This window comes from Lactuca serriola, chromosome 2, assembly GCF_051521515.1.
Source record: "Lactuca serriola cultivar US96UC23 chromosome 2, Lser_US96UC23_V15, whole genome shotgun sequence".
NCBI classification, from domain to species: domain Eukaryota; kingdom Viridiplantae; phylum Streptophyta; class Magnoliopsida; order Asterales; family Asteraceae; genus Lactuca; species Lactuca serriola.
Window position 1 is genome coordinate 215,857,974 of NC_136409.1, and position 23,320 is coordinate 215,881,293.

Sequence of the window (23,320 nt, forward strand, 5' to 3'; positions counted from 1 at the left end):
ACAAAAGTCCTAAGGGATTCCTGAGGATCCTGAACCACTCGATAGAGATCACTAGTGATCTTTTTGAATGTCCTACTGCAAGAGAACTGGTTATTAAATAAATCAATCAAATGAGCAAACGACGTGATTAAATAAGGAGGAACATTAAGGATCCATTTTATGGTGGATCTTGTGATGGTAGAACCAAATCCCTTGCATAGGCATACTTCTTTCAAATGTGTAGGGATGGGAATAATTTCCATCCTCTCCCTATATCGTGTTACGTGCTCCTCAGGATTCGTGGTTCCATCATATGGATTCATGTTGGGGGTCTGGAAGCATTTTAAAACTTCAGTGTCAGCTATCGCTGGGATGAATCTAGAGATCTTGTGACTTGTGGGGGATACTTCTGGCATCAGCTGAACTATTCCTGGTATGCTTGAGATCCTTTGTCTTAGCTGTTGTAGTTCCTTAGCCATGATCGGGCTCAAACTTGTGTCAAGATCCATTGAGTTAGTTGTAAATTCATTATTAGTGTTAGATTTACCAAGATCCCTATTATTCAGAGTAATAAAGGCTTTCGTTGGGATCCTGAATCTCGCGATGGGTCGCCGAGGATCTTGGGTTGTTGACGTTCAGGATCTTGGGTTGCAAGACTGAGGGCGTTGCCTCTTGAGTCTTGTGGATTTCCTTCCTCATTATCTCCACTTCCTTGATAAGTATCATGTTATCCTCCTGCTGTTGGGCGACCTGTTGCTCCAGTTTCTTCATTACAACAAAGATTTCGTTTTTGGAAATCATCACAAGAGGTAGGGTGAGCATAATAACCGAAAAACCGAACCAAAACCAAATTAACTGATATAACCGAACCATTTTAAAAATCGTTGGTTCGGTATCTAATTTTTGTTAACCGATAACTAACGGTTCGGTTATGGTTTTATAGGTTAACAGAATCATTATTAACCAAACCGCTAACTTATATTTTAATATATAAAAATTATAGATTATATATAAAATAATACAGTCAAACTTATTTAAGATCCATTAAAATATTGAAAATAAAATCCATCAATCCTCACTTACCAGGAGATGAACGAGCAATCAAGCCATCAAAGGTTGATCACGTAGACACACACAATTTTCCAATCATGCATTGAGTTAGATTATTGATTAATGTTGTAATTCATAATCCGCTAATTCTACAATTTGTAAATGTTATTCACAATCAGTTTAATCTTCACACGCATAATCGTAATCGAAGGCTTCTCACACCGTTAATTCTAATCCAAGATCGTTTTGACTTTATAGTCCTATTCGAAGGATTTTTTAACTTTATAATCAAGACTTCTAGGTAAGTTAAGTTTTTTATTCTTCTTGACTCTGTGATATATTAAGGATGTATTTTTTTGAAAATTTTTGGCTTTTTTTATTTACTGTTTTTGACTTCACATTGAATGTATATGAGTGATTGTCTTTTTTTATCCAATAACACATAATATGAATGTTTGGCTCTTTTATTTTATAGTTTTTGATTTAATCGTATTGAACGTGTATGAATGTTTGGCTTTATTTTAATATTAATGTCAACTATCAATATATGAAATTATTAATGTCAATTTTTTTAATGGTTTATATTTTTATTAAATGTTTTTGATTTTGAATGTGACTATATATTATCTCACTCTAAATATTAAAGGTACACATTTTATTTTATTACTATAAGCTAGGTTACAAACATCGACATCAAATACTTTTTGGTATTCTATTTTCTTTTTTTTTATGTCAATATATTTTCGTCATTTATATTATTTTGAACATTATGGTTAACCAATATTAACCATTATCCAAAACCGTTAACCGATAAAAACCATTAACCATAACCAATATTAGCCATACCCAATGGATACCAAAATGAATTAACCAGTCATAATGGTTATGGTTCGGTTTTAACCAATAACCGAACCAAACTGTCCCATACACACCCTTAACAAGAGGATCCTAAAGTCCCGGAGTGACCGGAGAGGTATGTTTCTTCGTAGTTTCAGATACTTTCTTGGGAGCTCCAGTTGGTGGTGGTGGAAGGTTTTTAGAAGAAATGGGAGGAATCGAGGAGGAGGAGAGAGTCGATTGAGTATATATGATTTTCTGAGGGATTTTGAACACCACGGTCCTACAGTGGGCGCCAAATTGTTTTGGACAAAAAATAATTTAACATAAATGGACCAAAATGTATGAGAGGCTGTGATGTTCAATATAGAGAAAATAAGTAATATGAATCAATGCAACACAAATCGTTTACAAGGAAAACTCTTGATCCTTGTTAGGATCTCTGACATAAAACCTTGGGAGGTGATAACGATCACCTGCCTTGATATTTTTATTGATTGAAATGAAAATTACAGAGAGAGTGAAATGAATATCAGTACAAGTGATAGTATTCTGCCAAAAAATTGTGTGTAGTGTGACGATTACAAGTGTTTTATATAGTCAAACCCTGACAACTAGAACTCCGAGAATTTCGGGATCCTCCGAGATTACTTATAGTCGTTTTCTTGACTTGGTCCTCCGGGTCTTTTGCATAGTTCTGATAACTATCCGTTGTGTGTATGAATTTGACTAGTTATTTATGCACATGTGAGAAAGACAAAAGAATATATGTCCGCTATTAATAATAATAAAAATATTAGTCATGATCCCGGAGTATATTCGGGATCCTAAGTCTTTGAGGATCCTTGTATTTCAGGATCTCAATGTAGTTCGGAGATCCTAGCCCTAACAGTTACAAAGTAGCCTTGCATTTTATTTAATATCTAAAAGGAACTTATTCACAAGGGTTGTTGTTTAATAATGTAAAAGGTTATCGTTTGGAATCCTATTGTGATTCCGACTGAGCATCTTTTCCTATTACCAAAAAGTCAATTAGTGGGTATTTATTCTTTTTGGAAGAACACCCATTTCATGGAAATCTAAGAAACATGTTACCATTTCTCTTTCATCTGCAGAAGCAAAGTATAGATCAATGAGACATGTTTGTGCATAATTGGCTTGGTTAAGTAGAGTTTGAAGAACTACAAGTGAAGAATATTGCACATATACCCTTAAAATGTGATAACCTTGCAGTTGTGTGTATTGCTAAAAATCTTATCTTCCATGAGAGGACCAAATACATTGAGGTAAATTGTCATTATGTTCCACAAAAGCTACAAGATGATTTAAATGTGTTTTCCTATGTTTCTACTTCAAACTAATTAGTTGACGTGTTTACCAAATCATTAAATAGTCCCAAACATAAAGATGTGTCCAATTTGGGATTTACTTCATACCCCCAGATTAAGAAGGGTGTTAGCAGAAGGGCAGTTTTCCTCATTTCTTGTATCTAGTTAGTTACAATGTTTGTTATGAAAGTTAGTAGTCAGATAGCTATTATGCAACCTCCCAAAAATTCAAAGTAAAATTTTCATTTTTAAAACAATAAGTCATACAAATAAGTTGTTCCAAAACCAATCAAGCTATTACATCATGTAAATATCAGAGTAAAAATTATAAGTAATCAATGTGGAAACTCTAAGGGATGCAGTGCAGTCACGTCGGACCCTTCCTTTTAGAACCGGAAGTACCTAAAACCATAAATGTAAAACTGTAAGCACAAAGCTTAGTGAGTTCCCTAAAATACCACATATTATACATACAATAGAGATTTCTATGTGCCAACCATAGTCTTACAAATTCCATTATTCCATGATTCGTATCATGGTCTTTCCTTGCCAAGCCGGGGGCCAAAACCTAGGTCTTACAAACAAGTGCTAAGAGCCACCTCCTGGTATTCCATGCAAGTATCACAAATACAACTAGAATTCTACGTATAAATGCCAAGGTCCATACCCTGGTCTTGCATACACTTTTTCGGGAGTTTGAGAACTGATAGCATGGGGTGCTTTCGTATTACCAAGTGCGTGTATTGGTGATGGTTAGTACGTGGTTGGGCATTCAGGTTGGAGGATCGCCTATAGGACCCGAGTGAGTCAGAAGGAGGATCTTGAGAACTGATTGCATGGGGTGCTTTCGTATTAGCAGTCAGTGGTGGAAAGAGTTGTAAGACTACGGGGCAGCCGTAGCATTCACTAGCAGTCAGTGGTAGACAGTGTTGTAAGACTACGGGGCAGCCGTAGCATTCACTAGCAGTCAGTGGTAGAGAGTGTTGTAAGACTTCGGGGTAGCCGTAGCATTCATTAGCAGTCAGTGGTAGAAAGTGTTGTAAGACTACGGGGCAGCCGTAACATTCACTAGCAGTCAGTGGTGGAAAGTGTTGTCAGACTACGGGGCAGCCATAACATTCACTAGCAGTCAGTGATAGAAGGTAATGTAAGACTGCGAGTAAGTCGTAGCATTCCATAGTAGCTTTGTTGGCGAAGTTGGGGCGAGGCCCTTATCTCCTAGCGATCAGATAGGGATCAAGAATGGGTAGTGGATGAGAATGATAGGGAGTTGCCTGTATAGCCCTAGAGAGGTGAGACCTTGGGAGAGGCCGCTCCAGGATATAGTTGGGTGAGACTCGTGGGCGAGGCCCGTATAAGATTAGCAGTGTAGGTGAGACCTGAGAGCATGGTTGCTCAGTAGTATGGTTGGGTGAGACTCGTGGGAGAGGCCCGAGCAAGAGTGGTTAGACAAGTGGGACTAGAAGGATAGAGGCGGGTGGGACCTGTGGGCGAGGTCCGTGAGTTTTAGCAGCACAGGTGGGACCTGGTAGGGACCTTAGTGTCAAGATAGGGGATCGAGGATCCCAGGATTGTAGTGCCTGAATGGCAGAATGGATTGAGCAGTTATAGGTGGTCGAAGTTTCTTCGAAAGTCGCTAGGAGCGACTAGGAGTTATGTGGGGACCAGCGACCGGTGGGAGCCGGTAATCCAGATATTGATAGATTGGTAAGGACCAAGGTAGTCTCAGTTCATCCGGAAGTCAGATGAGGAATAGCAGAATTTTCAGTGACTAGCACTGCGGGTATGCAGTGTATGGTGGAATTCAGTTAGTTGATCGTGGGGTGCTCGACACCAAATTATAGTAGGAAGAAATACCCAGTGGATACTGGCAATAATGACCCGTACAGGAGGTAGCGGGAGTAATGGATTGGTGAAGATAGGATCTTCACATTGATAGAGGAAATAGTTGGTTATGGGGCATTGCCTTGGGGAGGCAAGGAAATCGCGCAAGGAAAGAAGGAGTGAACCCCTATGGGTTCAGTGCAGTACTCGGATAGTACCAGAAGGATTGTCGGTTGAGTAAGTTGTGTTTCCAAAATGTTCAAGGTCAGGGTTGACCCGTACTATTATCCGCAAGGATTGATGTTAGTCAGAATGACCGGGCGGAAGACCAGCGAAGGTAGGCAGCTGGTGTTGGAATAATTAGTAGGGTATTGGAGGCAGATCGCAGGTGGTGGGCCATGGCAAACTTCGAGGACGAAGTTTAGTTTAAGTAGGGGAGAGTTGTAACACCCAAAGTCAGGAAGGCCAAGAAAGGAAAGAAAACCCTAATTTTAAGGGACGACTCGTCGAGTCCAAGGAGGAACTCGGCGAGTCCAAGCGGGATCCTGGTCAAGGAGTAAGTGACCGACTCGACGAGTCGGCCAAGGAGACTCGGCGAATCTGGTCTGAACGAGGAAAACCCTAAATTCGGGACTTGGAGCCTATTTAAGCACCTCATTCTCTTCCCTAGGGTTCCTTTACTGCCTCTCTAACCCAAAACACTAAACCCTAGCCGCCATATTCATTTTTGAGCTAATTATTGCCTTGAAGAGTGCATTAAAGCTTGGAGAAGGAAGAAGGATCTTGGAGGTGCAAGAAGGGGGCTATAGATCCGGGATTGGGAAGACATTTCTGAGCATTTGGAGGTAATAAAATAGTTCTTGGACTCCTTTGCACCTAGATCTATGTGTGTGTTTTGGGCATTCTTGGCATGTTAGTAACCATTTCGAGCTAGAAGTTCAGATCTGAGGTTGCTACCTCAGGTCCATGCTTGTTTTGGTCTAGAATCCCATAAAGTATCAGCTCTTGGTATGTTGGTGAAGCATGGTTGTCATAAACCCTAGTTTGGAGTGTTTTGAGCCTAGATCCCCATAACTACACGTAAAGTTTGCCACTTTACGTGAGGAATAGGCCTTGGAAGTATGGATCTATGTGTTGGAGCCCCTGTTTGACCCAAAGAGCCACTGCATGGATTAAGAGTTGGAGTGACTCGGCGAGTCACATGGGTAGACTCGGCGAGTCGGATGAAGTTGGGCAGGAACTCGACGAGTTGGAAGAACAACTCGGCGAGTCTGTTGAAGGTTGTCTTGGACTCGGCGAGTCAGGTCGCGAAACCCCAAACCCTTCGAGTTGAGGCTCGAACCAGAGAGTCGAGTGGAGACTCGGTGAGTCGGACAGGTAAGGACTCGGAAATCGGTAGACTCGACGAGTCATGGACTGACTCGGCGAGTCGAGTCGTGGATGGAAGGACTCTGAGCTTATGAACTCGACGAGTCAGTAGGCAGACTCGGCGAGTAGGGTTGACCTGGGAGGTTGACTTTGACTAGGACTTTGACGTTGACCAAAGTTGACTTAGTTAACTTTTGGGGGTCAATTAGACTAAGTGTTGCATTGATATTGGTAGCTCGGGGAGCTAGTGGAGCAGGAGTTCAGGAAGTTGCCGGGAAACAGCTAGAGGGGCTACCAGCAAGTTCAGCAAGTGCAGGTGAGTTTCCCTTTTGTGTGAATGGGTCTACGGCCACAATGTCGGCCCATGTAGTTATGAGTAGAAGACCCGGGGGTTAGCCCTAGGCACAGTATGCTAGTATGATATTCAGGACGAGGTCCAATGATAGCGGGCGAGTGCCCAAGGAATGGTTTATGTGATATTTTATACTTGTTGTCTGTGTGATACTTGTATGTGCCTGGTAGGGAGGTGAGTGTGGGCGAGGTCCCGTATCTCACCAATAGCAGAGTGTGGATGGTGTTCCACATCTCATTAGCAACAGATCAGGGGCGAGGCCCGAGTTAGGGAAAGAGTGAGTGTGGGTTGGGCCCGTATCTCACTAACAGTAGGAGCATGGACGGGGTTCCATGACTCATCAATAGCAGGACAAGGGCGAGGCCCAGGATAGGCGAGGCCTTAGGACAAGATCCGTTAATATGTGTTTAGCTTATGTGATGTGATATATTTATGTGCTATTATATGTTAGCGGGCGAGGCCCTGTGACAGGCGAGGCCTAAGTGAAACAGATCTGTGTCCGAGCGGGGCTCGAAGCCAGGCGGGGCCTGGAGCGGCGGGGCCGTTGTAGCGGGCGAGGCCCGAGGTTGGGGGTGAGGCCCAGGATAGCGGGCGTGGCCCAGTATGTGCAGTATGTGGTTATGCATGGTATGTGGTAGGGTGGGGAACTCACTAAGCTTCGTGCTTACGGTTTTCAATTTTGGTTTTAGGTACTTCCGGTAGCGGAAGGAAGAGCTCGGGGTGATCGCATGGCACACACTATAGATTAGACAGTCTGGGAATGTTTTATTCTAATAACGAACATGTGTTTGGGAAATTAATACTCTGATTATGTTTTGGATTGATGACTTTGCTTTAAGTAATGTTTTATTAAAAGAAATTTTTTAGTCTTGAATTTTGGGACGTTACAGCCACGCCGTGGCACAAAATTTCCTCAAAATTTTCATATTTGGTCCCTGATAAAAGTAAGCTTAACCAATCTGGAACACGAGTGTTAAATGTTATCTAAAACAGATCTTGTAATAAGCTTGTATAGTTTATGAATTCAATCAATGGTGATTCTCTCTCAAAATTTTCCAAATCATTCATGTTTGCATGCAATTAGCCTAGACAAGGTTTCTAGAGGCCTACAAAGATGTTTTATGTTATTTTCTCAAGCTTTCCAACGAAAATACCATATTTTTCAGTAATTTATGGTATTTTTACAAGCGTTGAGATAAAATACTATATTTAAACACAATTATTGGTTCCAAATGAAGTTTTTATTTACGATTATGACAACATAGACAAAACCGAACTGCAGTGCAGTCTACACCAACTCTTTAAACACAATGGTTGATTTTAAAGGGTAAAATAGACATTTTTCTTGTTCAGTGTAACAATGAGATGCATAATCAAACAACAAAATTTCAATAAAATGTAGATTTGTTCAGACTTCAGACCTAATGAAGTTTATGGTTCAGTAAGACAATGACTCAATAAACAAATATGAAATAGTATTTTAGTTTGTTGATGTAGATTTAGAAATGTTATATTGTATAATTTATATTTACATATAATTTTCCAGTTTAATAAAAAAATAAAACATATTTGTTGTGACGTGCGCTTTCAAACTTTTTTCTAGAAAAAAAAAAGGCATCCCCAATTCCCCATCCACATGCTCCTCCCACTATCTTAGCATAGCAGCAACGGGATCTACGTTGCGAATATTCTCTCCATTTATCCTATTTCTTGGCCTCATATTTTTTTAATTCAACATTAAATTGGATAAAATTGGATAAGCTTCTAACAAACCTCTCATTAGGTAAATAGTGTTATGAGTGTGAGCAATTATAAAGAAAACAATGATAAACATGTTGCATATTACGTATGATCTTCTAATTCTGATGAAAAAGACATCTAATTTAAAATTGTTGCTTTTTGAAGTTAGATAACATTCACATAATTTTGTTTAATTGAAATTAAAATAGTAAAATTTATGTTATTGGGGATAATTAATTAATTACTAAACTAACAAAAACTTGAGAGATAAAATAGAGGGGAGGTGGGGGTCGGTATCTCGGTATCTTATGGACATATGATAATGAGTTTTTGGAAGTTTTTAGTTTCTAATAAAAAATTCGATTTAAACAGAAAACACTTGGTTTGAAAATACAAGCTTTTAATATTTAGTTTAAATAAAAAGTTTTAATTTTAAAAGCTATTTTAGTGACACTTAACAAAAAAACTATTAGACTTTTTTAATCAATTTTCATAATTGTTTTTGATAAAATTAACATAATCTCTTTTAATTTCTCTTTTATGTAACTTTACATATTTTAAAAGCTTCATGTTACTATTATTTTTGTCAGACACTCGTATAACAAATAAAAACTATAATTTCCAACTACTGCTTACAAGCTAGTTTTGCTATAATATAAATATCCTCTTCAACCAAAATTTAGCAATGTATGGATAATTGACTAATAACGTTGACTGCTATAATTGTAGACTTGTAGTCATACTCGAAGTCTTGAAAAACTGTCACAGAATGAATGATGACTCATTTCCACAAGAGAATATTCTGTGATGTGAAATTCATTTTTAGAAAACGACATATGAGGTAAATACTTGTATTATAATAGAAACGAAACAATAATTAAAAGGAAAAAAAAAAAAGAAGAGGTGACATAAATCAATTTGATTAAGAAGATTACAAAATGCATCCAATTACAAATAGAATTACAATCAATGTACAAAAAGAATGATAAACATGTTAAAATCCCCTTATTCCCCTTCCTTCCAACTTAATTTACCAAATCTCTTCACTCTTCTAAGACGAACAAATTCACAGCAACTAAAATGTAAAAACCATAAACATGTGATGTGTAATTTAAACAAGTTAAAACTTTTTTTTTCCTACTGTTTACCTAAATCTTTCTTTGTACACCCTTCTCCAATCAGACTTTAACAGGAGTCCCAAGTGTCTGAATCAGTTCAGACTGATGCTTCCCGTTTTGCTTTGATTGATGCTGTGACCAATACGCATGTGCAGCCAACACCCGGTCCAGAAGATCCTGTGGTACAGGCTCCCCCCTTCTTTGCTGTGGTGAGATACTTGCTGTATGAACCAATGTTTTCCATTTATCCTGTCATACATACACAATGTATTTATGTATATGTATAAAAACACCATACAACTCTCTCTCTCTCTCTTACAATCTTTTACTTTGATAAAAAAACAAATCTAAGATTTGTTACCTTCAAGTCGACATAAGTTCGGTGGTTTGCATCGTCAAAAGCACGGATTTTAACATCACGCCATCTTCCGGTTCCAAGTGTTTCCACTGCTTCCACAAGTGCTTCCACTTCACAAACAGAAAATGGTCTCCTGGTTCTACGTTGTGATTGTGAAGCTTCACATCTTTTGCTAATCACTTTATTATTATTATTATTATTATTATTATTATTATTATTATGGTTCAATGGCACTATTGAAAGTGCCTCTGGAGTCACTGCTGTGATTGGTATAATAGCTTTTGCTTTTGTATCCACCACTATTTTGATTTCTTCTTCTTTATTTTTTTCAATTTCCATCTCCAACTTACTTTCCGAACTGTTTGACAAAGACACTCTCTCTGTAATTGGACTATCCGGAGACCTGATAATTTAATCACACAAACCATATCATTATATTCACGAAAAAAAATAGTACCATGAATATAGAAAAAGGGGAAATTATATTACGTGGATGATGGTTGATGATTGTCAGATTGTGGAGGAGGTTGTTTTGGGGAAGCTTCCGGAAGACTAGGCTCCAACATGAATCCAAAAGTCTCACTGTTTAACGAAATACATGTTTCTTCTAGTGTTCTATTGTCATCTCTAACTTTCTTTCCTTCAACAAGTACCCCTAAGTGTAATTCACCTCCTAGAATAGCTGTCAGAGCTTCCATAACATTTCTCTGATTCAGGGAAAAACAAAGTCAGCAATGGAACCAAATGGTTAACTTTTAGTTTTAAAAATTATGTGAGTGGCTGCATCTGCATACCAACCTTTAAAGAACCAACTGTGGATGTTTCTGGCATTTCAAGATATAGTTCCGGAACTATAAACGACTTTATGCTGAATTTCACTGTATAATAATATAACCACCATAAACAGGGTTATTAGCTTTATACAGATTTATATATTGAATAAAGAAATTTGGAGAGTATTAAGGACCTCTTTTTGACAGATGCCTCTCGGGTAAATTAGATATGCTTTCACTACTTGTTTCCTCAACATGTTCAGGAAAGAGCTTCCTTTTCTTAAAAGGAGACTCTGTTTGACTTTGACAACGTTCCCGCTTGTACATATACTTCTTATACTGGTTGAAGGACTTCAATCCACCACCACCTAAAAGAAACAATATTCATAACAGGGTCACATCAAACATCATGGCATGAAATTTCAGAAGCAGTGTAAAGAGAGTTGTTGACTTACTGGTAGTGTTGGAGAGTTCATAATCTTTAAGCTTTGGAGCTGTTTTCCAATACTTTGAAGTTAACATCTTTCTTATTCTTCTGTACCCACCACGTGACTGCAACCTAAACGCCTTCATTTTGGTGATATGCTGATTGTAACTAAAACAATTTTCGTCATCATCTCTAATTCCTACCTTTACATTGTTGTCCCTATGCCTTTGAAAACAAGCACTAGGAACAGGATCACTATAAAAGGGTACATGTACACTGCTATATGATTTATTTAATTCCACACATGTTTCCTGCAACTTTTCAGTTTCTTTCTCTATGAGCTTAGGTATATTTGCAGTTGCATCCATGTTAACATCACATAAGTCCCCATGACTATAAGACCCTCCCTCTGATTTGCTAGGAGTATCAATAACTATGTTCTTGCTATCTGAGACTTCCAACTTCACATTAGTGCCAATTTCTTTAAACAAATCTGAAGTGGTGACTATAGAAGCATGTTCTAAGCCAGAATCATTATCAGAGTGTAGTGAATCCTTCAATGGGGGTTCTAGTTTTAACTCTAGATTAGAGGGTTCAGGAACAAACTGACTTTCAGCACAGCATCCCTGATCAAGATCCTCTAATCTTGCAGGTTTGAGTTTAACTTCAAGTGGTTCCTGCTTGACATTATCTTTAGGAATGTTAATCCGTTCTTTTTGTTCTGAACTAGTGCTAGAAGCAGAACCTTCGCTTTCCTGCAATAACTTGCCAGCTACAGCTGCTAGTAACTCAAAGGCGCAAATTTCATTGCCTGCTGATGGTTTCTTATGTGAATTCCTCTAGAAGAAACAAGAATAATGTCAATAGAAGCTTTCATGAATCAGGGGGAAATTGAAATTAAAGACATTTCACTGTATACTCACCCTTATAGATCTGGGAGCTTTAGGTACCACAGGGGAACGGAAACCATCAAATCCTCCATAATGTAGTCTCTTCTTTGACACCATCTCTTAGGCATACATTCCAAGAAAGAACATCAACCACAATGAAGCACTGACGAGGCCTTTCTGCAATTTAATAATAAAAAAAAAATCAGAAGTTTGAATGTAGATAATCATCATCTAGGACTTGTTTACCAAACTTGACATAACGTCAGATAACATGTAATGGGATGCATCTGATCTATATCACTAAAAGATAAAAGCTATAACATTAACAGACAAGGACATCATCTTCTGAAAAAGGTTTAGTTAAAAGACCAGATAAGGCACTAAATCAGAAGCCAACAGGACGTCAACAAGATCTTGAAACCATAAATTTACTGCAACGATCTTTGAGAACAATAAATCCCTCATTCTTAATATCAGCATAACTACAAAAGTCGATAGGTACAAAAAAATTGGTGATTCAAAAACTGGTTTTCTTTCCTACTTCATTTCGATCCCAGATAAATTGGCATTAAAGACGGAGCAATTAAATGAAACTGCAATTTTCAACCCTTGGGACACCAGATGACCAGAAGCTAGATCCCATAATTTGGGAGGGAATATTCATGATGTTAATAATAATAATATTAGGACAGATCTATGGTAAGCTGGAGTCCCCACATAGAAATCACCGCCATAGATGGTCAAACACATTCAACAAAATTAACAAATATGGAAATACAAGACGAAAAAGTAAAAGTACTCAAAACCATGCAATATGAATTTACTATTACAAAAACCTCATCCACAAATCATAGAAACCATAAAGTTCATAATTAGTTAATAACATAGAATTTAACGAAATAGCATTTCATCTTGGATTGGATCTTAGAATCGATAGTAATAAAACTACAACTCAGTAATCCCCAAAACTCAAAATTCAACGCGATCAGATAGATATAGATAAGTTGAAAAAATCCGATCTGATATCTGAACTGCCAATCCCAAAAAGCTTAATTATGGAGGAGATCGGGGTAAATCTCGGAGAAAAACACAAATTCACGCCAATCGGAAGTCAGACATTTAACATCCAAAACTCGAGAAAATCAGAATCGTGAAGTGATGAAGAGGATTGAGCGATCGGGTAATTATACCTGTTTTGGATGAAAAAACCGATTGATCCGATTAATTTCTATGTTACACGTAACTGTACATGGAGCGTGGGATTTGAAATCTGTATGATAAAATCTGTGCAATCATACACAGAGAATTGTAAACAAAAACAAAAATGTAATATAATAGATCAAGAAAAACCACCGAGTGGTTTTGGATTTGGAGAAAACAATCGAAGAAGAAAGAAATAGAAATATGGAAGGAGAGAGGAGAGGGAGCTTAAACCCCTTGTTTATATATTTAAAGGTGAAGGGTAAAAGCGTAATTTCAAAGGGTATGGGAGGAAAGAACAGGTGACCATAAACCTCTCTAATCTCTTTGGGGACGGTTTTTAGGACCACTTTGGCCTCCTTACCTTGCGTGGATATGTGGATAGCTTTTGACACGTGTTTGGATTTTACAAGTCTTCCTTAACTCCTTTTTTGTTTTTACACTTTTTGCTTGTTTATTATATTTCGTGGATAAAATTTATTCACAGCATCCATTTATTTACTCACGTAAAAAATGATGATTTAAAAACCCAGATGTAATACACAATTTAATAAAATAAAATTTTCTCTAAATAATATGATAGAACCCACCTCAGACCTCGGGGGTTATTGAACAATGGCGACCGATAATTAAGTATACAAACTAGATATTGTAAAAAAAAATAAAGTTACATCTTAAGTTAAATATAATGTATTAAAATTAAAATTATAAAATATTGACTTGGATTGGTATTAACAAATAGAATGGTCGTTAACATTGATTTTAAAAGGCATTGATTATTTCATATGCATGTGATAGATGCGTGTAAGTTTTATATTCAGGAATTAAAATATTGACTCGGATCGGTATTTACCAAAATACCTATTTCCTATCAAAACCATAGAAACTAAAAAAATATTCATTTATGATTTATGTGATCCCAATATTAAAAATTTTATTCTGTTCACCATCTTTTACAATCGCAAGTCGCAACCATATGCAGTGAGAGATGTGCTAGCAGTCCCTTTTTTAGTTTCATGGTTTATAAAAGAAAATGAAAATTCTAAAGTTTTTCCTAAAAAAATTCGTTCTTACTTTAAAATCATTTTTATGTGCATTATAGCAGAAATTTTTCAAAAAATATTTTACTTACATTTTTATTTTTCATTTCTTTATAGTTTTTAGGTTTTCATAAAATAAAATTTGTAACAAAATAATACTTTAGTCTGCAGTTTTTTTTTTTTTTTTAATTTTTTTTTTACGTTTTCACTATATTTTTTTATAATATACATATTAATATAAAAAATAAATATATATACAACAAAATATTAATTAAACAACATATTTATGTTTTTTTTAATGTTATTTCTTTATACTATTTACATCCTAAAATATACGTTTCAGAAATATAAATATATTTTTAAAAATATACATTTAGTTTTTAGAATATATAAATATGTTTTTAGAAATATAGATATACGTATGATAATAATCAAAACTTGTTTATATGCAAAAAAAAAAAAAAAGAAACATATTTTTATTTTTAAAACATAAAATATATTTATTTATACTTTCAAAAAAATAGTTATATTTCTAATAAAAATATATATTTATATTAAAAATATATTAATATTCCTAAAAAATATATGTGTATATTTACTTCTATAAATATAAAAGTTCATTGTTATATTTGTAAAAAATATATTTATGCTTCTAAAAATATATTTTTTCATATTAAACCCTATAAACATATAAAAACATATATACAAAGAATACACATTTAAAAAATAAATACGATGTTAATCAAACAATTATTTTCATATATAAATATGTATTTTCCATTAATGCATATAAGTTAGGGTAAAAACGTAAAAAAAAAAATATACAAATTAAGGCTTTATAGCGAATTTTATTTCACTTTATTCTGAAACCTAAGTGATAAAAATGAATATACATGATAAAAATTGGATTATAATGAAAAAACTAACTTTGTTTAATATAAAACTTATAATGAATTTATAAAATTTTCCCTGGCTCTATGTTGTTTGGCTTAGCTGCCCTAAAAGAAAAATATCTTTTTTATTTTCTTTTATTTCCGTTGTATAAACATATTTGAGAAAGAAGAAAATAAAAATAGTTGTATAAGTATAGAGTGAGTATTTGGACTCAACCGATTTTTGGACCAGACCAATTTTGTAGAAATTTGTCAACTTTAGACCGGACCTATTAATGTTTATCAGGTCTAGATCTAGGTTCGTTCCCAATTGTTGGATGTAGGAATGAGCATTTGGATCGAAACAAGATGACTCTTGGGTCGAACCGGTTTTGCAAAATTTAATTGACCTTGGACTGAGCATGTTGATGCTTACCAGGTCTAGATTCAGGTCCAGGTCCGGTTTTTGGTTGTTGGACATAAGAGTGAGCATTTGGACCAAACTGGTTTTGTAGAAATTTGTAAACTTTAGACCGAACTTGTTGATGCTTATCAAGTCCAGATTCAAATCCAATTCCAAATAATGAAAAAAATGAAATTTTATCTAAATGTCCACCAAATTTGTATTTAAGGGATTTTTTAGACGTTTTTTTATTTTAGAATATTTTTTTTAAATTTATCTCAACGTAACATTTTATTGTTGCATTACAAAATTTATTTGTGTTTGCTATGAAAATCCATACAGTAAAAACTACGATATTATTTTAATTTTTTTAACATTTTGGTAATTTATAAAAAAAAATTAATTTAATATTTGTGAAATTGATAAATTATCATTGATTTTTTGTTTTTTTTTTATGAGGATTCAAAAACAGTTTTTAGACGAATAGTGATATCGGATGGGGCCAATCACTCTGGTTATTTGAAAATATACAGCCATATTATTAAATGTTATTTCTCTAAATAAAGTTGTTTTTATCTCTCGACGATGAATTGATGACTTTCACATTATTTGTCTGTTTGATTTCATAAGATTATAACAAAAACTATGGAAATATGCATTTGATAAAGAAAAAAAAATAGATTTACGATTACGAGTTGTAAGTAATCATATTATTACTTGTTGTATTACGTAGCATTTAAGAAATCTCATCAAAATCCGACACATGTATGATTTGCATGCTTTTTAGACAAAAAAAAATTTTCTTGTCTTACGACTTTTTTTAACTTAGTTCGTAAGTTTGATAAAAGATGATGACCATAAAAACTGTTATGTTCATTCGAGAATTGATTTGTAATGGTTGCCACAATCGATGACACCCGGTTAGAAATGAAGGTTAAATATTTCAAGTTGTTGATACAATCATAAAGCTTTTTTTGTAGGAACCATGTCCATATATATGTGCACTCACTCTTCCATTTTACATGTGTCACTGACAAAATATGGTTGTTACCATCCATCGCAACTACCAACAACACGGTGCCCATAAAGTTATTTTTAGGTAGGGCGACCACTATCACAGGGACCCACTTACATTTGTTAAATAAGGTACATTTATACAAAACAATGAAAATAGATTAAAAAAGATATGGAAATATATTATACAACCTTATGAAATTATAAAAAAGTAAGATTTGTGCAACCAATCGAAAAGAATAATTACTTAAATTTTGAATGATGTCACTATTCCAAGATTATGTTTCTCTAAGTTGTAATACTACAAAGGGAGTATAGAGAATGATTCCTCTTGGATCCCCTCATAAGCTTATCCGCATGTTATGTCGCATGTCATGCTAGTTTCCATGAATATTTAATTTGTATTTCGAATTGAAATCTGTCGGTTCCATAGTAGGCTCTACTATAATTACTACCTACAACTTTAGTATTTAAATGACCCAACATTTTTTTGTTTGCTTGGGTATGGATTGAGTTTAATTGTGTTGAAAAGCAAATGTGTTCGTCATGAAATCATGTATGTGTTCTCCATTCGCACAACCGAAATATGCCAAGTACAATTATCATGGTAATAATGTTGGGTTTCTATAGCATCAAGTACACACAACCAACGTAACTGAAATAATCAAAAGATATATCTAAGTGCACATGCTCCATAGATCTATGCTTTACTAGTTTTAGCAACGTACTTTAGAATCAACCTATAAGAAGGATTGAATACTTACCTCTTGATCCATAGATCATGTGAATGAAATCTCTTGCAAAGGATGAAGAGCCCAAAGGAGAACTACTCTAATGTAGTCACACCATTAATGCCAAAAAGATGAAACCCTAACCTAGGGGTGAGCAAAAATTGCACCGCAACTAAAATTAACCGCAAAAAACGCAAAAACCGCAACCGATAAACCGCAACCGCAATAAAAATCGATGGTGAGGTTTTCTGTTTTTCAAAAACCGCAAATTTACGGTGCGGTGCGGTTATTAGTTTTCAAAAACCACAAAAAAACCGCACCGCACCACATATATTATATACATTTTTTTTATCAATTATTAATATATTAAATATTAAAAATAAGACATGTTTCATGAATGAAAGATGAATAAAATACTAGAAGACAAAAGTATGGTTTTTTGTTATGTTTAACTTTGAAAAATGATGAAATTAGACAATTTTAAGAAATTTATTGTTAATTACTATTGATTTGACATTTTTAAGATATTTAATTGTTTGTGATTTAAGTTAATTGTCTTATACATTATGTTTTTTTTATTATTACAAGTAATATGTTTGAACTTTTAAAACCGTTTGAGCTTTAAATTGTGGTTAAAAACCACACAAAATAACCGCACCGAATCCATGCGGTTAATAACCGCAACACAGAAAAAACAAAATCGCACCGCAAAAGTAACCGCGTAACCGCACCGCAAAAATAACCGCACCAAACGGTTTTGAAAATGGATTAATCGCATTTGCGGTTAGTGGTGATGTTTTAGCTAATAACTGCAAAGAACTGCACCGCGCTCACCCCTACTAACCTATGGTTTATATGAAATTAGACATTTAGACTAACCCTAGGAGAGGGTTAAAATTTCTTCATGGATATGGGGAAGAATAGATAGACACATTCTAGAGAAGAAAATCAACTTCTAGGGTAGCAATCTATTTATAGGCTGCAGATAGAGTCTTACAAGGAATCAAACTCTAGGGTTTATCTTTATCTTATTCAATCAGCCTTATCCCTATCTTAGAGATAGCCCAAAACCATCCACCCTTATCTTCGAGGGGATTATGGAATATTCCAATTAATCTCTTGAATTAATTAATATTCAAGCACTTTAATTAATTAAACCAATTTAATTAAAAACCAAAATATTTTCTATTAATTTATTAATTCCTTAGTAAATTAACAACTTCTTTTCTCCATTTCATTTTAGCTATTTTGGTCATGAGGCCAACCCAAAAAGACTTTGTTATTATTTAGAAATATTACCAACTAGTTAATGACCTTGAATATTTTTTCCAACAAACATGATTTTTGAGATCTTTCTTATGAAGATTAATCGGTTTTGTACCGAAATACATCATGAACACTTTCTTTCCTAATGATAGTTGAAAAGCGTTTTTGCTTTTGTAAATTTGTAGTTTTTTATCCTTTATGATAAGTTTTGGCTATGTGATGGAATATGTGTATATACCAGGCATACCATATAATGATGTTTTTTTGTGTAAGTGTATTCATAATCCGACCATTCAATTTCATATTTAGTTTTTTCAGGATTAGAAAGACTTATAAAAAGAATATTGGCTTCCATAAGTAAATAGTAATATCATTCACTAACGAAAGTACTTCTTGGAAATTTATATCATCATTTTTACCAACACTGATAAGAAAGACTGTGGTTGGATCACATCAACTGTATGAAAGAGCAGGGTCTGACCCTGGAAATGTAGTTAGGATTGGGCTTGTAAACTCCCTATGGTTGGGCCCATTACGCATGATATATGAATATGGATAGGAGATTTAATTGCTCGACGCTAGAGTGGAGATCGTGTGTGGATGCATAGTATGTATGATGGAATATGTGGTATACTGGGGAACTCACTAAACTTTATGCTTATAGGTGTCGATTAAACATTTTGCAAGTCGTTCGTGATAAGAGCTCGGCAGGACTGTACACACTCATCGAAGATGTTTGTTTCCGCAGTTTTGTAAACTTAACTCTGATATTGTATGGTTTTAATCAAATGAATGTTATTTGATGGTTTTCAAACAAAGGTTTTAATTGGTTATTATATTTTTAAATTGAAAAATATCTTTGTAATTTTCGGGACGTTACACATTACATTGCCAATTGATAAAAAGGGTTTTGTTATTGACATTAAATGAAACTTCATAAAATAAACAAAGTAGAGATTAAATTCAAATTTTAAAGAACATTTCCGCTTCAAAATCCTATTCAAATACTACGTTGTAAGATGCAATGCGACATCAATTCAAGTTCAATATAGGTTGGTAATTAAGATATTAGCATGCTCTAATATCTCCAAATTGATAAAAATATTTTACTAAAAACATGATCTTTAAGTAAAATTTCTTTTGGTTGATAAATCCAAACAAGCTCTTAGATTAAATCACTAAAAGACTTTGAGTTCATGCAATTAATTCCAAGAATGTTCAATATTTCTCATAAGCTCGGGAATATGAAGATTTAATCTTTGATTACACTAATTTTGATTTTTTTGAAACCAATTAAGTGTTTGTCACTAACATCAAATCACAAAACATTTATGAATTTCATAATTTGACTAACAAAATTGATATGAACCCTAATTTCATTGATCAAGTGAAAATAGTACAAATCAAACATGTAATGAAACCAAATCAAAGATTACTAGATTAATAACATGAAATTAAGTTCACATAACAATCAAAACAACTAGTATTTAGAATCTAGAACCAAAAATGATAAGGAAAAGTTAGCCACACATGGCTAAACCGAAACAAATTCAACAAGTTTGATCTTGAAAAAGAACTTACAAATTCAAAGATAAAATGTTTCCAAAGTGCAAAATGATGATAAAGTATGTGAAAATCTCCCATTTCAATTTCTTGGTCGAAGTCCTTTGAAAAATAGTCAGGAAAATCCTTTTAATCGGAAGTTAGAAATCATAAAAACTGTCAGACCACGTTCCACGACCGTGGAATGGACAGTCTAACCTTTCCACGACCGTGGAATCCCCTAAATAAATGTCTACTTCCAAATTTCTCATTTTCTTCAATTTTGCTCTGGAAAATCTAAAACTTCTCAGAGAGTTTCCCTTGATCATCCTAAGCATGCCCAAATCCTCAAACGCCCCCGAAACATTCACGAAAACTATCAAAAGTAGATCAATCCTTGAAAATGTCCCGAAAATGCAAAATACATGCAAAGTAAGACTAGATGTTATGCAATAATTGAAATAAACATGAAATAACCATATAAAAAAGTGCATTTTATGCACCTAACAATGGCTAAAATAGTGTCATGCTCTGATAAATGCTTATCATATGACCTCAACTGCTCGCGACATTCAGTGACCTTATTTTTCAATTCACGGACCTCGTTTTGCAATTCAGTAATAATTGTGTCCTTATCGGTTGATGGTTTAGTGTCCGGTTGTGGTAGTGGTTAAGGATGAGCATACGACCCGTGGGACCGGACTAGACTGGAAAAAAAAAACGGGACTGGACCCGGGGTATCATATTAGTGGGCCAGTTTCGGGTTTGGTTTCTCTGAATAATCGAGTTTCGGGTTTGGAGCGGACCGTACCCGAATTAAAGGATTAAACTCGGACCGGACAGGAAAACAAACGTTATTTATTTATTTTTATCGACAAACAGTAAGCGAGTATTACCAAAATAAAAAAAATGTTGTCCGATTGAATTAATTCGGCCTCTCATGTGAATCACATTATAGTGTCAAATTTTTTGGTTTCGGCCTCTTCTCTTGATCGCATTATGGTGTCGTTTTTTCTTCTTTCTTAGAAAACCAAAAGTTATTTCCTATTACATTTTTTAATAAAAAATAGTGCAGTTTTTTTAATAAAATAATAATGCAATATTTTTTAATAAAAATATTGTTGTTAAGAGCAAAAAAATTTTATAAAAATAATGCAGTTTTGTTTTATAAAAATAGTGCAGTTTTTTATATAAAAATAGTTATGTTAGGTGCAGAGTATTGCAGCGTGTTCTAATTAGAGTCTTGTAGCGTACGTTATATTCATTTTCTTTTATGTATATTTTTATTCGAATTGTGCAAACAACAAAAATACAAATGATGGATGTTTCGTAATAAGATTATAATTTGAAATAGTATGCTAGAGAGTAACATGACAAACATAACATAAAACTGTAAACAACAAATATACGAAACCCAGTTTGGTACCAAGAACAAGATTGGATCGAAACTATAAAAAACACTACCAAAGACTAATTCGGTCCAAAACACGAAACCCGGTTTAGTACGCGGAACCGGACCGGACCGAACCCGGACCCGCTACACCCAAAAACGGTCTAGTTTTCGAGTAAGGTAATTCACGATTTTAGGTCTTTGGGTTGGTCTAGGTCCGACCCGTTGCTCATACCTAGTAGTGGTGACAGGTGAAATGGAACATCTATCAATGCCTTCTTTTGACGAGGCTCATGGGTGGGGGAGTGTTTGGGTGATGGTGTTAGGGAAGGTGCCTTGTGAACTTATGTGTCAGGAAAATCAGGCAATCAATCTACATTGAGCGAACAACCATCATTCAACACAACTCACATGTTCTATGGGGTCCAACTTCTATACATTTTTATTATCCTTCTAACAAAATTATAAAATTATAAATAAACATAAATTATACGTATAAAGGAAAATGTTTTAAAATATATAAATAATCATACGTCGTTGATGTTTATAAATTGGTTGCACTCAGGCACATGTAAAGGCCTCAGGTGCGACCATGCAACAGCCCAAGGGATCCATTCGGTTGTCGGGTACCAAACAAACTGCTGTCACACCCCAAAACCGGAACGACGGAAACGTTCTGGGGTGGTTGACGTCATGTCAAGTATCACAACACATGCATTATAGTAATCAAAGTACAACAAAACATTGCATTAATAGAATAATTTTACATGGTTACTTTACAAGGTATCAAAGTAATACAAGTAATAGAATAAATACAACATGGTACTAAGCTATCTTCATCAACAGCTCCGGGGATGTACCTGTCTAATGCTAACCTGAGAATACAAGTTATTTGAAAAGCGAGTATCAGCATTTTTACAAATGCTGGTGAGTTCATAAGCATTTAGTGACATTTCATTCAAATAACTTAATAAAGTAGTAGTTTAACTGCTTACTGTGTATTAGAGTTCTTTCCAGAAAATCCTATATTTTCTTTTATCAAAGCAGTCTTCTACCAAGACTGGTCAGTGTTATGTGATAAAAAGTGGTTTTCCCTTAATTGCTATCATTATCAAAATACTGAATTTGATTATTAAAGAAAGCAAGAGACAACAGGGAAATAACATATGCCTCAGCAGTGAGAACTGCTGACAAAGGCAAAGGGATCATAGACTCCAGGAGAGTATCGAACGAACGACACGCCTGGTTCAGTCTAACAAATAGAGACACAGACCCCCGAAGGTACCAAATGAAAGGTACAACTGGTAAGGTCCAAAACAGTGAATACAAACCGCAGACAATATCAAATGAAAGATATGTCTAGCAAGGTCTAAAACAGTGAATACAATGAATACAGTGGATACTGTGAATACAGTGGATACAGACCCCTGACAGCATCAAATGAGAGATACGTCTTGTAAGGTCAAAACAGAGGGGACAGACCCCAGACAGTATCAAATGAAAGATACGTCTTGTAAGGTCAAAACAGAGGGGACAGACCCCAGACAGTATCAAATGAAAGATACGTCTTGTAAGGTGAAAACAGATGAGACAGACCCCAGACAGTATCAAATGAAAGATACGTCTTGTAAAGTCAAAACAGAGGAGACAGACCACAGACAGTATCAAATGAAAGATACGTCTTGTAAGGTCAAAACAGTGTGACTCTGAAATTGATTTACCAGCATACAGTGTAAATTGCTGGCGTAATACCGTTACCTTAAGGCCATGAATTATAAGGTAACCCGGGATACTCGTAACCATACTAACCGACACTAG

The 23,320-nt window shown here is 35.1% G+C and overlaps 1 protein-coding gene across 1 annotated transcript; it reads right to left on the reverse strand.

Moving 5' to 3' along the window:
* Positions 1 to 9,382: 9,382 nt before the first annotated feature.
* Positions 9,383 to 13,468, reverse strand: LOC145088493 (telomere repeat-binding protein 4-like). Its single transcript, XM_079026858.1, has 8 exons — positions 13,235 to 13,468; positions 12,078 to 12,221; positions 11,183 to 11,993; positions 10,922 to 11,095; positions 10,753 to 10,832; positions 10,444 to 10,661; positions 9,958 to 10,357; positions 9,383 to 9,845 (listed from the first exon to the last, which is right to left on the reverse strand). The coding sequence occupies exons 2-8, from the start codon at positions 12,159 to 12,161 to the stop codon at positions 9,657 to 9,659; spliced, it is 1,956 nt and encodes a 651-aa protein (XP_078882984.1). The 5' UTR covers positions 12,162 to 12,221; positions 13,235 to 13,468; the 3' UTR covers positions 9,383 to 9,656.
* Between the last annotated feature and the right edge of the window lie 9,852 nt (positions 13,469 to 23,320).

Coding starts and splice junctions, on each gene's coding strand:
- LOC145088493 (XM_079026858.1), bottom strand. CDS start 12,161: ATGGTGTCAAAGAAGAGACTACATTATGGAGGATTTGATGGTTTCCGT. Junction 10,833..10,921: donor GAGGCATCTGTCAAAAAGAG/GTCCTTAATACT, acceptor ATTATTATACAG/TGAAATTCAGCATAAAGTCG. Junction 9,846..9,957: donor GAACTTATGTCGACTTGAAG/GTAACAAATCTT, acceptor TATGTATGACAG/GATAAATGGAAAACATTGGT.